Consider the following 16,831-nt stretch of genomic DNA (forward strand, 5'->3'; position numbering starts at 1 on the left):
CAAGGGTACCAAAAAGAGGATTTGATCATTGTGCAGATTTTCAGATCCTGCTACATGCATGTGTCACAGAACAACAACACTTATTTATATAGCAACTTTAATGTAATAAAATGTCCCAAGGTGCTTCACAGGAGCATGATGAAACAAAATATGTTACCAAGCCACATAAGGAGACTTTCGATCAAATGACCAGAAGTTTGGTAAGAGGTAGGTTTTAAGAAGTGTCTTAAAGGAGGAAAGTGAGGTGAAGAGGCAGAGGTGCATAGAAGGTATTCTAGAGTTTAGGGCCCAGGCAACTGAAGGCACAGTCACCAATGGTGGAGTGATTAAAATTCGATATGCTCAAGAGGCCGGAATTGGAGGAGCAGGAATTTTGGAGGGTTGTGGGTCTGGAGTAGATTCAGAGATAGGGAGGGGTGAGTTCATGAAGGATTTGCAAACAACAATGAGAACTTTAAAATCAAGACGTTGCTTGACTGGGAACCAATGTAGGTCAGTGAGCACAGGGGTGATAGGCGAATGGGAATTGGTTTGAGTTAAGAGAGCAGAGTTTTGGTTGACCTCAAGTTTATGGAGGGTATCGTGTAGGAGACCAGACAGGAGTGCATTGGAACAGTAGATTAGAGGTATGAGGGCTTCAAGCAGATGAGCTGAGACAGTCAGGTGATATTACGGTGGTGAAAATAGGTGGTTTAGTGACGTGCGAATAGGTCAGAAGCTCATCTCAGGGTCAAATGGGACACAAAGGTTGTGAACAGACTTGCTTAACCTCACACTGTTGGGAAAGGGATAAAGTAGGTAGCCAAGGAACAAAGTTTGGAGTGTAGACTGAAAATGATGTCTTTAATCTTCCCAATATTTATTTGGAGGAAATTTCTGCTCATCCAGTACTAGATGTTGTAAAAGGAGTCTGATAGTTTAGCAACGGAGGAGGAATTGAGAGAGGTGATGGTATGTAAAAACTAATGCTGTACATTCAGATGATAGGTGTTAAGGGGCAGCATGTGGATGAGAAATAGGAGGGACCAAGGATAGATCCTTGGAGGATATCAAGTAGATGATTCCACCTGCCTGGCCTGTGGGTGCCTGAGGCTTGGCCTACCTCAAGATGACAATCCTGGATAGACACAATGCTTTGCTAGCAGCCTTTATAATGTTCCATTTGCTCTTTAGCTTGCTCATTAAATAAGACACTTGCCATTAAGATATGAATAATGGTCACTTGAGAAAGGCAGTGGAATGACTGCTGCTTGTGAAACCATATCCCAGTGAGCAGTCAGTTCCTTCAGCATGAAGAAGTATGGCAGAAAAATTGTCAGAAATTGTTAAAAGTGAAATAACATTTTTAAACCATCCTTTGTCTCTCCTGATTTTTCTTTGTATCTAGTTTCCGATCTGACAATCATTTCATTCTAGCCTTTATGTGGAGGATGAAGAATGACACCGTCTCCAGCTTAATGTACAGTGTTAGTGGTTCACTCACTAATGGATAATTCACTCAAAGCACTCTCAGTAATGCAGCCTTCTTTCTAACAACCTTTGACAAGTCAGTCTCAGAAATGATGCATTTTGTTTATGGTTCCTGAGCAGTGAACCTCCATGTTGTAAAGTCCAAAGTGAATAAATGCAGGCTGGAGCAGCATGGTGATATCTCCGCGAAAAGAGAGCTCACCATGACAACAAAGAATAGGCATTCTTCCTGCTACGATGGACATTGCAGAAGCAGAGAATGAAAAGAGTGAGAGACGGATAGACCTGGTTCTTACCTGTCACTGTATGCAGTGGCAGTAGCAGTTGCTGGCTGTGCATACCTGTAGGCTGCATATCCACCCTGGAACAAACAAGATGATGGCTAAGAACAGTGCTACATGTTCACACGCACACACCAAAACAATGGCAAAAAACTGCATTTGTTTCATATATTACAAGTTTTAGAGTAAAAATTGATGCATGTATATTTGTTGTTAGTACTGCAGATTTAAACTTCTTTTTGATTTTCAGAATAATATTATAAAAATTTCTTCAGTGGCAACATTTTAAAGAGCTGACAATCTAATTCTCAAAGTGTTAGGTTCAAAGATTTAGGTAGACTGTCAAGTACAATTAGTTTGACTCTTTGCTGACAGCCCCTAACTTGCTGCTGTACAATTAACCTGGGAATCAGTTAAAAGTACCATCCTTCCTTCACTTAGGGTTTCTACCGAATAAGCCTCCACCTCATCATGTGCAAGTAGTGACTTTGCACACTTCTCACCAATGTGAAACTAACTTGGGTGATGGTTGATACTTCTATAGTTTGCCACTGGCTGTTGACCTCTATGCCTTCTTAATGGCCTATAGGTAAAGCCTACCCACTCACCTTCAGGTAAATAACCCTTCCTCTCAGCCAAGTTAGCAAGTAAAATATGGAATGAAGGTGGGAAAAAAGATTGAGTGCTGCCAATTAACTGGGGTGCAACAAAGAAAAGCAGAAATCAACTTAAAAAAAGTTTTAAACATCCAATTCCATCAATGCCAATTCCCCTCTGCTAAACCCAAATCTATCTATAGGGCACTGGGGAACAGTTCCAATGGTTGCAGCATCCCTCCTGACCCAATTGGTCAGTCCACAATGAAGTGTGACGGGGGTGTCAACAGACTAAGTGTAGCTGTCTTCACAAAGAGAACACAAAGAGTCTGCAAAGGGGTATAGATAAATTGAATGGGCAAATATTCGGCAGGTGGGGCATAATGTGGGAAAATGCGAGATTGTTCATTTTGGTAGGATGAATAAAAAATATTATTATTCAGATGGAGGCAGAATGCTGTGGTACAGAGGGATCTGGTGTCCTCATACATGAATTACAAAAAGTCAGCATGGAGATACAGCAAATAATTAGGAAGGAAAATGGAATGTTGTCTTTTATTGCAAGGGATGGAGTATAAAGGAGGGAAGCCTTGTTACAGCTGTATAGGGCACCAGTGAGACTGCATGTGGAGTACTGCGTACAGTTTTGGTCTCCTTATTTAAGGAGGGATAGTCTTGCATTGGAGGCAGTTCAAAGAAAATCCACAAGGTTGATTCCTGGGATGAAGGGGTTATCTTATGAGGAAAGGGTGAGCAGGTGGGGCCTATACTCACTGGAGTTTAGAAGAATGAGAGATGATCCTACTGAAACATAAAAGATTCTGAGGCGGGTATGACAGGGTAGATGTTAAGAGGATGTTTTCACTCATGGGCAAAACGATAACTAGGAGGCACAGTTTCAAAATAAGGGGTCTCGCATTTAAAACAGAGTTGAGGAAAAATTTAAGAAGGTAGTTAATCTTTTGAATTCTCTACTTCTCTAGCGAGCAGTGGAAACTGGGTCATTGAACATATTCAAGACTAAGTTAGACATGATTTTGATCTACAAGGCAGTTGAGGGTTACGAGGGTTGGGGCAGGCAGGCTCAATGGGCTAAATAGCCTACTCCTGATCCTATTTCTCATGTTCTTATGTATGTACTTACAGACCATTGGGATGGAGGAGAAAATGTATTAGTGAAGAGGAATTCTCTAACAGATGTGCAAAAACTAAAGCAGATTTGGACCCTGCTAGGAATTTATTTAATATCATTGCCAAACTGATTTGAGGAATAATTGTCTTTGCAGCTCAAATATGTTAGATTACATTAAAACAAATGCAGTTTTAAAAATGCATTTAATATGCAAGTACAAATGAGTTTTTATTTTCTAAACAATCAAGCTGTGGTATCTGTCAATCAGGAGGAATCGGAGCATGCGAATGTCCGAATCTACAGCACTAGCAATCACCAACCAAATGATCCACAGACTAACTCTGGGCGTCCCAGCATTCTCCAGAGGACGGCCCTTAGCCCTATTTGCTATGGCAAGCCGAGTGAAGGAAACAGCCTGGATTACTAGAGCGTGCAGCCACGATTCTCAGTATTATATATATATATAAAAAAAGATGTATATATGAAAATGTAATAAACATTCACGATCACCATTCACTCATTGCAGCCTCTCCCGCATACCTAAGAGGTTAAACGTTCACGTCAAGCAAACCACATTAAAAGTTCTTGCTGCAGTTAGAGGTGGGAGCTGAGATACTAACCAAGATTGCTTAAAGTAGCAGCTGCCTGCTGGGAATGATTTTTTTTAAACACAACATTTTATTAATGACCAGCAAAAAGGGGGAAAAATTGAAAGTTATATCTAACACTAATCTTCTCACCTGTACAATTATGATCTACAAAAGATCCTAATTTATCTTGAATCCTATAAATGGCAAGTTCCACTAAATTAGTAGATTTTAACTGTATTGGATGATTGGCACGAGGAATTGTGTGGCAATCACAATTGTATTCATCACACAACTTTTACCACTTTGGCAGAGAAAGCTGCTGTAGTACGCTTGCCAGGTTATCTGCTCCTAATTCAAGGTGGTTGGTCATATGGGAGCAGTGCCTCACTGTGTAAATGCACTGCCTGATGTCTAACTGAATCACAAAAATCTTAAGGACTCCACTTCATTTTCCAGTTAGTGCTGCATTAGGGGTATCAAGTGGGGTGGTAGTTGGGAGACCGTAAACCGCCAGAATGTCTACGGACTAGGGAGGGAAAATCAGCAGGGGGTACTACTATGCCATGCACCTGCTGGATGTGTACATGAGAAAAAAAGCAGTATCTGGCTCAGTTGCAGTGCCCTCCAAAGCTGAATGACTTCCTCATACTTACTGTCTAGATTCACACATGAAGAAAAGGCACTTGGTTAAGGTATTGAAGGATTTGCCAAAACAATACCTAGCAACAGTCAGCACCTTTCTAGAGGAAAGAAAATGGTGCGGGGGGGAGGAGAAAGGAAGCATCCCTTTCAAATACCAAAGAGTGGTATTAGTGAAGGCTGTTGGATGGACTGTCTGAACCACCCGCCTCCAAAAGAAATGTGGTAGAATTAAGGGATTTAAAAAAAAATCAACACAGATAACTATAAAATATGTAACAATTCAGACTTGCTTGTATCATTACCAGGGACACTGCCCTACATTAATAAATCAAATTCAGTTTTTATTAGACCAGATTCTGGAAATTTTAATCAGTGTTTTGGGGATCATATTCCACAATTGCATTGCCATGAAAACAGAAAATCAGCGGCCTTGAACAATCCCTACACATGGAAAGTGATAAAAAAGCAATAACTGAACCTGAAGTGCATTTAAATATTTATTGTAAATACTTAATAGTATTTATACTATCTGAAATACTTAATCTGCTGAAGTTAGCCACTGAATTGAGACTTAGCATCATGTGCATGGGAACATGAAGTAATGGGAAAGGATGGTGTGTTTAGGCCCTTATGTGCTGGAGTGAATGAAAGTGACTTGGTTCATTGGAATTCAATGCTGGATCCCATTAGGTTTTATCTACACTCTCCTGCATGATTAATGTACTGCAGGCTGGTTTCACATTACCCACTGATATTGCTTCCACTCTTTTAAAAGGAGAAATTTTTATCACCTCATTCATCTCTCTTATTACAGACATGTGTCTTTAAAGATTTCCTCCAAGCTCCACTGTAAACAAGGCTACTGTAATTCTGTTTCCTGTGACTTCGAGACCCTGACATTCCAGACTTTCATCAGTCTACTGAAATTGGTACTGGATTGCAAAGTACATTTAAACAGCCATTCACGCCCGCAACCAGGCGAATTTATTGCTGAGAAAGGGGTACAAGGTTGAAGGACGAGTCATCCTGGGCCTCTCTAATGTAGTCCCAACTGCACAGGTCCCCAGTGGGCTTTCTAGAGGTCTGAAAGAAAACAAGTCACTTTCCCATTGACCTCTTGGTCATGGAATGGGGTGTTGGAGAGGTTTTCGCCCCCCAAAAATAGAAGTAGATTTTATAACGATCTCCTACTTGTACTAACTAATTGAGGTGATCCTCGAGTGCCAAGCCTTGGCAGAACACTGTTCTTTCAACTTCATATCCAAAACCCCATGCCACCAAAACAAACAAGATAAAAGTAATCTTCCTTGCATTGTTACACTAACCTTTAATCAGACCAACATGATGAGACACTCCCCTTCACAGCTCTTTTAATGATTCAAAGTGAAATGCGTTGAGTTGGTGATAGACACGGACCCACACTACAAACCTACCAATTATATTCATTAGTAGGGGATTCTTCTTTCAAGTTTGTGTTATCTCATGGTGAAATTAGTGCACTCTTCAGGAATGCTTTTATCTCCATTTGGTGCCTGCTCCCATCCCTAACTGCAGTCTTTGCTGTTAGTAGGATTTGTCACTGCAATCCACAATCTGTGCGATTGGTCTCTTCACACGTTTCTATCATACCTGCGGTAACTTACTGCTATACACTGGTTCCTGATACACTATTCTATAATAAAACACAGGGAAGAACATTGGCGACGAGGCTGGAAAAGAAACAACTGAAAAGAAAGAGACCCTCCTTGGATAAAGCCATTCTATTATTGGAGGATGCTTTATGCTGATGAACCTTTAACACTAGGTTTATAAAACAAGAGACATTCATAGGCTGCACAACTACACACATTTGAAATGTTTGAACACTTGTTAAAATTTACTCTTGAGCACCTGTCACAACATTTCTTTTGCCAACTGTCTCCGGTTTCCATTTACAGATCAAAGGTGATGGATTTGATTTCAAAGTCAAATGTGCACACCATACACCAGCATTCCTCAATAAACATTTTGGCTCAATTTAAAATAAAAAAAATCAAAGGACACAAGGTTTGGTGAGCAATACTACAAGTCTTAACTGTTTTTTCAAGGTGTTCCTTACACCATAGGTGCAGTATAAGAACCAGTGCACCAAAGGTCAACTTTTATTCAATACTTTCTTCTTGACATCACTGCTTTTGCATGATATTCCAAAAGAAGCTCCATTCCCTCGAATGCGTAATGCTTGAAAGGTTCACAACACTATACTGTAAATAGCAATAAAAGAAAGCTGACTTTTCTGTTCAGGGGTCTGGTGTCTCAAATTTAAATAAATGGATGTAAAAACCAGTTAACTACGAAATTAACACCTACCAGATGTGGGAGAAAATACACAGCTGGAGAAAATATTAGCACACTGGTTTAAAGAATGGCTTCATCAACAGAAGGGTGACAATGTGAAATAGTGGTTATACTTACATAGAGATCGGCACCATAAAATCCATCCTGGTAAACCACACTGCAGAGATGCACACAGAAACACTCTGATTACTGCAATTCCAACATGCAGGGGCTAATAAAGGCAAGGTTTGTCACAAGAACTCTATGGAGTGCTCAAATTTCCGCTAAAAATTATTCACAGTTTGAAAGCAAGCGTTTTCTTCATTTCAAAATAATCGTCATATCCTTTTCAGACTTCATTACTACAATCTATTTAGTAGGAAACAATCACAGCACAGGGCAGGGCAGTTGCCATTTCTATGCACCCGACTGCACAGTAAAGAGGAGTAGGTGCAAGAGTTACAGGGTATAACCTGGCAGTCCCATTACACCTCAGTTGGTGAGATACTTTATTAGTATTCCAACAGGGATGGGCATCATAGCCAAGTTCTGTTGGTCAGGAAAGAGGGAATGAAATTGAGACAAGAACTTAAGGAGATTTACAGGTGCTTCTTCATTTACATGGTTTTCTTTTCTCTGTGTGCTTCCCCCACTGTTACAGTCTATAATGAGAGTTAGGCTCTATTGTCAAACTTGGCAGCATTGTATAACAGACATTAAAAAAAAAGTAATCGAAAAGGATAATGGAATGTGGGCCTTCAGGAGTTTGGAATTCAAAATCAAGAAAATGATTGTACTGAACCTTGGTCAGATGTGCGGTAACTGTGCTCATTTTTGGGCATTGCACCTCATGAAGGATAGACTGGTCTTGGAGTGGTTGCAGCAAGATTCACCAGAATGAAACCAGAGATTCAAGGGATAAGTCCTAAGGACAGTTCTGTTGAAGGGTCATGAGGACTCGAAACGTCAACTCTTTTCTTCTCCGCCGATGCTGCCAGACCTGCTGAGTTTTTCCAGGTAATTCTGTTTTTGTTATAGATTATATAAACTTGCCTTGTATTCCCTTGAGTTTACAAAGTTATTGGATGATCAAATTGAGTTGTTTAAAATGATAAAAGGATTCAATAGGGTAGAGAAAAACTATTTCCAGATTAATCTTTAAATTAAGGGTTGGCCATTTAGGAGCAAAATCAGGAGCACTTTTCACACAATGGGTAGAGGAAATCAGAAACAACTTCTCTCAAAAGGCTATGGATGGATTTTGGGTCAATTGGAATTTCCAAGTCCAAGAGAGATTTTTACAAAAACTAAATACTATTGATGCTGGAAATATTCAGGAGGTGAGGCAGCATCTGTGGAGACAGAAACAGAGTTAATGTTTTCGGTCAATGGCCTTTCATCAGAACAGACTGATATCTTTACCCAACAGAATCTAAAGATATGGACCAAAAAGTAGGGGAAATGGAGTTGAGGTACAGATATATTTGAACAGGGGAATAAGTTTGAAGGGCTGAATGGCTCACTTCTGTTCCTTTATTACAGAGAAAACCAATGGAACCCTTTTTTTTACTTCAAGTAGAGGCTTTAATCAGGCAATGGATTTCTAGGCCCCTTTTTCCATGTAATGTAAGGCTGACAGTCAAGAAAGGTTAGGATGTTTATATTGAGGAATTCAGCTGATAAAGAGACTCACGCTGCTGTGCTATAAAGGAACTTCACGTTCTAACTGTTTACTGTCTATAAAGTAAATCCAAAATTTCAGAAGTGGATGTCAGTATCAAGTTATTCTTTTTAAATGCAAATTGAGTCAAAAGTGCTCCCAAAAGTACTGCTTATAACAAGTAATTTATTTATTAATTTTGAATTATAATGTACATTATAGAGAAATGAATACTTCGAATTCAAGAGCCTCTCACCCCAGGATCCTCTGATGTGGCTTTTAGCACCCTGCAATTTTTGTAAATTCAATGTTCCCATGCTTCTCCTCACTTGAGACAAACCTTCCCGCTCAGCCATCAGTGACAATGTTAGCCAACATAAATTATCCACATGCTTTAGCTAGAACAGGCTTAAAGAATAGTTTTATGTTAAAACATGCTTGTGCTAAAGGCTCCTTCAAGGAGAGTTGAAAATTTAAGAATACTTATGCAGTACACAAAGGATATTTGCTGCCAATCAGTCCTGGAAAACAACGTAATTTTTGATATTTCGATTCCCTACTTGCCTTTGTATCCACATGTTCACACCAACTGAGAGGCAGGCAGCTCAGCTTCTCCAGGGATGGTCACCTGTAGAAGGGGGTGACATGCTGTTCTACTGTGGAGGGAAGTACTCACTCCATTTGGCCTGAACCTGGGGAACTATGCAGGCTAACAGCAAGCATCACGCTTGTGCATGAACATACTGTGGCAACACCTAAGGTTTTTTTTTGCTTTATTTATATCTATGTGAAGATTTTCCGACTAAATGGAAAGAATTTGCCACAGCGCAAAACACTGACTGCCATTGGCTTAACATTAATAGAGCTGGCTTCACAGCCAAATGCATGCAGATCAAATTGCAAAAACTTTGAAGTTCTGTGTCACAGCTGAAGGTTCGCTATCTAAAGTACCCAGTGGTAAGAGGTGGGAAATAGACTGACATCAGCTCCACGTCATCAATAATTGGCCACAATCACAAGAAACGTAAATTGATCATCTCTATATTGGGCATGGCTGAATTACAAATAATTAAGGAAACAAGTTTAATACTACAACGGATTAAAAGAGTTCAGCAACGTACATGAATCGGAGAGGAAACAGCATCTTTTTCGATTTAACTTATACAATCTAATTATGCTTAATTCAGCTCAGAAAAACCACGTTTAGGGATAATGCATAGATGATTCCAAATCTACAAATAAATCAAGTAAATTTCCTCTTGTTTTAAGAAGTAAAAGAAAATGTATTGTGGGTAAGGTTTTGCAATACATGCTTTCTTAAGATTGCTCATTTTACAGCTGGCGAAGATAGATGAATATTGTATTAGACTTTTATATATTACATGTTTGTTACATCTAAAATGCTTTGCTTCAGTTATACAAAAATCAAAAATATATTTTTAGGACCTTAAAGTAAACCACTAATCTTTCCAGTGTTGTTGATCAGAGGCACATGCGAGGAAGATCAGTCACCCCAAGCTCAGTAGCCACATGTACTGTAGATAGCAGATCTCAGAGTAAGTGGATGGTCACAGGCAGTGAGTGGAGAAGACAATTTCACAGTGAGCAGAAAGCCTCACTGTTCAAGGTGCAAATTTAATGAAGTGTGCAATTTTCACACCCGATTGGAAAGGGGAGCCAATAGCACAGCATTCGTTAAGCAGTTAGGAATAAACACCCTCAAAAATAGCCTGTATAGCTTGGCATTACTAAAGTAAAAACACAGAAACCTATGATATTAATTTTCAAAGCTGAACCAGGGGCCTGTAATTCACTACTATAATTATAAAACAATTAATTTGATCATTTCTATTTTAATAAAGGGATAACAGTCCATGGGTCATATCCTCCAGTTATCCAGAATCATTCCATAGTATTCACTCCCTTAATTATTTGAACATTTGGAATAGCATCGTATTGCTCGTAACTGCAACTGTACAATCTATGAACTTAGTGGGAGACAGCAAAATGTGGCTTAACTTGGTTAGTCTCTTCTCTGCTTAATTCATAGACTGTCAAGTGCAACAGGATATTACTGTGTACAGTAATCACCACAGCATCATTGTGGCACACTGGTATGATCAATGCACTACTTCATGAATTTTCTACATTAAATTCAATCTCAGTTAGAGCAAAACACTAAGCTTGCCCAGTGGCCTGTGATGAAGGGAAATGGGTCAATCTGGGGTTCTCTTATATACTAGTTAGGGTGGCTAAGAGCAAGTTGCAAAATTGAGACATTAAGCAAGCAATATAAAATGTTCAGAATAACTAGGGACAGCAACAATGTTAGATTTGGTGACATCTGGAAACTCCATGCAGAAAGATGGTTAATTAATTTCCAATTAAGTCTGCTTACCCTCCATAGGCTGGAATGGCGGTGGGGGGCGCTGCTGCACGGAATGCACTGTAGACTGCACGACCTCGTCCTCTCAGGGCACCTCTCAATGCAGCTGCGGTGGTGGCTGCTTGGTATGGGAAACCAGGAACTAAAGATTTGGGGAATGGAGGACACTGTTGTAAAACACTAGTTTCAAAGAACTAACAAGAAAAACAAACTTTCCATGAAAGGAAACAGTGGTTGTGACAATCAAAAACCAGTCGAAGTGTGACAATAAAAATGTACTGGCAAGCGTACAGGTACTACTATAAGCTAAAAGGACTTTGCACTCATAAATTTAGCATTAGAAGGCTTGTTTATACAATGCAAAATACGTTTGTGTTATTTTGTCTGTAGTATACTGATATTGTCTTGGTATAAAGTACACCTGAAAATTTGAGAGAATAAGCTACTAATCATATACAAACAGGAACTTAAAAATAATTGTTTCTTAATTAAGAAAAAGTGGCACTGGATTGTGCAATGCAGCTGTCACTGCTCTTTCATCTGTAGGATCCTGCTTCATGGGATTAAATATTTTGTGTTACTGCATATCAGGTTTCTAGGTAAAATGGAAAGTCTCAATCCAACGTGCAGCACCAAGCAGGGTTGCAGAGTGGGGGAAAGATCTGGGGGCAATTGTGCATGAGCATTGAAGGTCAATCCATAACTAGTGCTGTGAGGACAGAGACCATTGTAAAAGCAAATATGGTGATCAAAATGAACATACCAGACCTTGGTTAGAATATTTGTGCATTGTTTAGGTTCCCTCAGGTGGGTGATAAAAAGATGCTGGAAAAGGTTAAGAGGCAGGACATGAGGCTGATGTCTAGTTTAAAGACTCTTCAGAGGCCACATCAGGTTGAGAAATCTGTGACATTCTATTCTAGAAAAGTGTAGATTTCAAGGTTTGACTGAGGTCTTTAAAATAATAAAAGGAAGTCCTTGTGGACAGGCTGTTCAAGCTGGATATGTTAAGGAGCACCAGGGACATAAGTCTAGTTAACTAAATACAGAAAAGGTAAGATTCAGGAGGTGCTTCTTTTTGCTGCGTTAATCTATGGAACAACATGCAGTGAATGTGGATTCACAAGCTTTCAAAATGGAGCTTGAGGAATTCTTGACAGTAGCCAATGCAATTATGAAGGGGAATACATCTCCCCGTTAGTAAGCTTCATGAGTTTTATTCACCTTCAGGGGTCAAGAGAAGAATTTCCTGTTTTTTTCTCCCTTAACTTTTCTGTTTTTTAGCCTTTTGTTGGGCTGGGGGGTGGAGGAGCGCAGAAGGGAAAGAGAGGAAACTGTAGTGATGGTATGCAGAAGCCACAGCACAACAATAATTTGTATTTATATGGCCCCTTTAACATAATAAAACATTCCAAAGCACTTTACAGAGCATTATCAAACAAAATCTGACACTGAACCACATAACGAAATGTCAGGGCAGAAAGGTAGATTTTAATGAGGGAAGAGAGCTAGAGAGGTATAGAGGTTTTGGGAGGGAATTCCAGAGCCTAGTGCCTTGGCAGTTGGAAGACACAACCACCAATGGTGGAGTAATTAAAGTCAGGGATGTGCAAGAGGCCAACATTAGAGCAGTGCAAATACAGGACAGGCTCAACAGATCAATTGGTCATCTCTTAAATATTTGTCATCTCTTTGTTCCATTTGCTACATCAGCCTTCCATGTTACAGTGATGCAGTTGGAGTCGGTTCTGAGATTGGGGCAACATAAAGGGAGCTTTACTCTGCATCTAGCTTGTGCTGTTCTTCACAATGCAACCAACTGCAAAATGATGGTACACATAAAGCCCTTCAATCAAGTCTCACTCATCTTGAAAATAAATGTGAGCACACTATGTGATGTCATGCTTCTCGAACTGAACAACCAAAATTACTAAGTGAAACTTGAACTGAGCCAGGAGGATGAGACACAGAGCGAAGAATCAGATGCAGTACAAGAAATGGACAGCAGCAAATCACAGGGAACCAAATTCAATCCAATTAGTTTTGATGTCACAAACTGCAATTACAAAGCTCAAACATTTTATGAAGAGATGGTGGAGACTGTATTGGGCCTCATAGACACAATGGTTGCAAGTCCATTCTTTATAAGATACAGTGTAGTTTATTTAAACAGAACTTTTGTTTTCAATTAGTCTTACCATTGTGAGTTGGGCTGAGTGCTGTAGAGGCAACTGGGTGTAAATGAAAGGGTAAAGATGATAGTGACGCAGGACCTGAAAATACATAGCATCATACAACCAGTTTTAAAACCTTATTTTGCTCAGCAGTGCTTTACAGGTAAATATGCTGTGCAGTTTATATTAGACTGTGATTTTAAGTAAAATTGCACTACACAAATATCCCCCCATAAAACATTCATTATAAATCATTATGGGTTCTAATGGGTTATTCAGACCATCTCCAATTTTCTAATTCCCTTACATTATTCTAATTTTGTTTTTTTGTTTAAATATGAATGTTTCCAGTATTTCTCCTTTTAAAAATAAAGGTTCATTGTGTATATTTCCTCTTGAGATGGAGAACTGGGCAGTACTTAGTGGAGAAAAACCCTTCCCCAAGGACAAACTAGTACCAAACATCCTTAATGACGATTTAATTTCAGTAGCTGACAGAAAATGCCACACACACTGTTACAAAAGGTAATGTGTAATGTTGTAAATTGTGCAGTCCACCAGGTCCCAGACTGTGCTTAGTGAGGTGGTCTCGGGGCCCTGGCAGAGGAGGAAGGTAATCTGCCACAGTTCTACTTCTGATAAGATTAAAATTTTCACAAGATACCCTGAACTCTAATATTCAAATGTACAGAAGTCAAAAAATGTATTTCTCAGTGCCAAATTTATACATATTTTTCAGATTACTAGAATCAGTTAATAAGATATATAGAAACTTTGGTAGTTTAATCCTTGGTGACATTGTTTTCCTTTAAAACAGTATACCATGCTGAAGGGTGATGGAACATTTACCTGCATAAAATTCGGGGCTGTAGACAGCACCAACCACAGGGCTCAGCTTCCAGCCTGAAATTAAATATAAATCAAACAGCCTTGAATGTAACATCAAGCTTCAACCTGAAACAACATAATACAAAGAGCACCCAACAACTGGCCAGCAATAAACAATCAGAATATCTATAAATGCCAATCTTTCTAGTGTTAATTTGTGGTGCAGAGCTCCCCAATAGCCAGCAACTTTATCTAATGAGCTAGAGTGACCTGGATGGTCAAGGCTTGTATGCTGAATCTGTGGTAAGAGCAAGTGCCCTCATCACCCCTGGGTTATAGATAGAAAAAACATCCAATGCTCAAGCTGGAAGTGAACATTGCATGTTGACAAGAGTCAGCCATCTAACACTCGCTGTCAGGGCTCATGCACAAGCACTTGGCTAAGTATTGGAGAGCAACTAGGTAAGTATCTTGGCAAAGTATGAGGTAGCTAGAGTCATACACCATTGTCCCAGAGGGTGATTGGCACCTGTGAGCTGCTCTCCAGCAAACAGGCAATGCTATCAGCAGAGCAAAAGGCAGATTGGTGGAAAAATAAGCCTGAGCTGAATTAGTAAATCACCCTGGACCTCCACTCAATGTGCAGACTCTCAGAAATGGTTTCCTTGACTTCCAAAGTGCTGTTTGAAAAAAATCCCCATTTCAATAAATATAAAACAACTCACTTATAGAGCTTTTAAAGTAGAAAGATGCCCCAAAGTGCTTCACACAGGTATATAAAAACAACAGATGCTAATAGTGGTCAAAAACTTGCTCAGAGGCATTTTTGAGGAAGGGTTTTAAAGGAGGAGCAGCAGGAACTGGGAAGGGGAAGGGAATTCTAGAACCTGGTGTCTTTGCAACTAAAGACAAAACATGGGCATACAAGAATCTGGAGTCAGAGGAATAGAAAGTTTGGGAGCGCAGAAGAGGAACAGTTGTAGGACTAGAGGAGGTTACAGAGACAGAGTAGCGAGAAGCAAGGAAACTTAAGCACAAGGATGAGTCTTAAAGTCTAAGGTATTGGGGGGCAAGAAGCCTTTAGGGGAAACCAGCTCCTCATAACCTAGTGGTTAAAACACCACCCAGTGTGGCACTGAGCCAAATGGACTATATTGTTACAATTTTACTCTCTAATCCATGCTGAATTAGCAGATTGCAGCCTCAACAGCCCATAATGCCCTGAGCTGGCAAAGGATTAATTAGCCAGGATTTTCATAGCCCTGGTGGAATATCCATGTACTTGGGTGCCAGGGGAGGATATAATGAGATCAGATTCCCTCTGAAGGCAATTGACACTTGAACAGACTGACGATATTCACTATCTTAGTTTCTATTTGAAGGTGGCCACTTGGGAGAAGAACCACATTGCTGCCAATCACTTATGAAACAGTATGCCAGTCTTGGCTTCCATTGTGTAACCTCTTAGTTTAACAATATCAACCAGATACTTCAAAACCTATTCCAGGCTTGCAGTTGTAGATGGACATCATAATAGTAATTTTAAATCTAACTTATACACTTCTGATGGCTCAGTTGGTGAAAGCAATGAATAAGCTGAACAATACAATTCATGAATATCTCAGGTTCAATCCCTGGTCTGCACTGTGAGCTGATTTCAGTCAGGGGAGTGTAGGTACGGAACTACAACTGGTCTCAGTGGTGTTGTAGGAAGTCAGCAAGGATTTATGCTACTGATCGCTACCCAGCAATCATTCCTGGGTTATGTGAGTGGGCACCAAGGGAACACAGGATTGAGCTCAGCTGTGATGTGCCCTACAAAAGAACATTCACCATCTGGCCTCACACATTAAGATGGCCACTTGGAGGGTGTCTGGTCCCCATGGAACTTGAAGCCTGTCACTGAGTTGACATGCTCAGGGCATGGGGAGAAAATTGAGAAGTAGAAAGTAAAAGGGAAAGAAATTTACTCCAGAAGCTGATATTAAACTTGTACTAAGTCAGCCAAAGCAGGGCTGTGGTATGTTCAGTCTCATGAGTTAGCTTGTTGGATCAATCTAGCCAATTTTATTAAGCTATGCCATCTGTCAATGATGACCAGCGTATGAATCATCACTGAGCTCATTATTCTGCACCTTCAAAATTTGCTCCCCATACTTGATTCATTATGGTCCGGAAATGGACAGTACAGAGTCAAATGAAGTATTATTTTTATACTTTAAAAAGCTCATTTCATTTTTGTCTACCTGTGAGCACGACTATTCAACATATACGCAACTTAGAATGGCACTTCACCTTGTATGCCTGTTAGTGGGCATGCTAAGACTTGTGTAGGCACAAGTATCAGGTACACAGAGTTCTTTTAAAAGATAACAATCCCACTCCCATCCAGGTAAGAGATCTGGTCTGTCCAATTGAAGGATGAGGTCATGCATGCAGCAATCTGTATTAAATACTGTGTTAATGTTACTCTTCCATGAGAGGTATATGGAAAATTAGTCCCAGAATGATCCAAGCCACTTAATTTCCTCCTGCCTATGGCAAACCATCCATCTTTCATTTGGCAGCTCTCAATTTCACAGCTGCAATCAAACTCTCTCACTGTGCGTAACTGTGGCTACAAACCTGCATTCAAGCATTTTGAATACAGATATAGTGTCTCAAACCCAGCTATCCAAAAACCAGGTACGTCAAAGCCAGACATTTTTCTCTCAGGCGCCACTCCCAGAACAGACTAAGTGCGGGAATAAAGAGGC

General features: G+C 39.9%; 1 protein-coding gene across 8 annotated transcripts in view; it reads right to left on the reverse strand.

Annotated features, from left to right (window-relative positions):
• Positions 1 to 16,831, reverse strand: part of LOC121271737 (RNA binding protein fox-1 homolog 1-like) — a 312,146-nt gene that overhangs the window by 13,801 nt on the left and 281,514 nt on the right. For 6 of the 8 annotated variants that reach the window (XM_041177947.1, XM_041177944.1, XM_041177949.1 and 3 more), the window contains 5 exons: positions 14,097 to 14,150; positions 13,272 to 13,346; positions 11,086 to 11,215; positions 6,341 to 6,383; positions 1,767 to 1,831 (listed from right to left, as the gene is read on the reverse strand). In XM_041177947.1, coding sequence (XP_041033881.1) covers positions 1,767 to 1,831; positions 6,341 to 6,383; positions 11,086 to 11,215; positions 13,272 to 13,346; positions 14,097 to 14,150 — 367 coding nt within the window. Of the gene's footprint in view, positions 1 to 1,766; positions 1,832 to 6,340; positions 6,384 to 7,165; positions 7,206 to 11,085; positions 11,216 to 13,271; positions 13,347 to 14,096; positions 14,151 to 16,831 lie in introns of all 8 variants that reach the window. The other 2 variants (XR_005941752.1, XM_041177945.1) reach the window with 2 other exon arrangements.

Source organism: Carcharodon carcharias, chromosome 31, assembly GCF_017639515.1.
Source record: "Carcharodon carcharias isolate sCarCar2 chromosome 31, sCarCar2.pri, whole genome shotgun sequence".
Lineage (NCBI taxonomy): Eukaryota > Metazoa > Chordata > Chondrichthyes > Lamniformes > Lamnidae > Carcharodon > Carcharodon carcharias.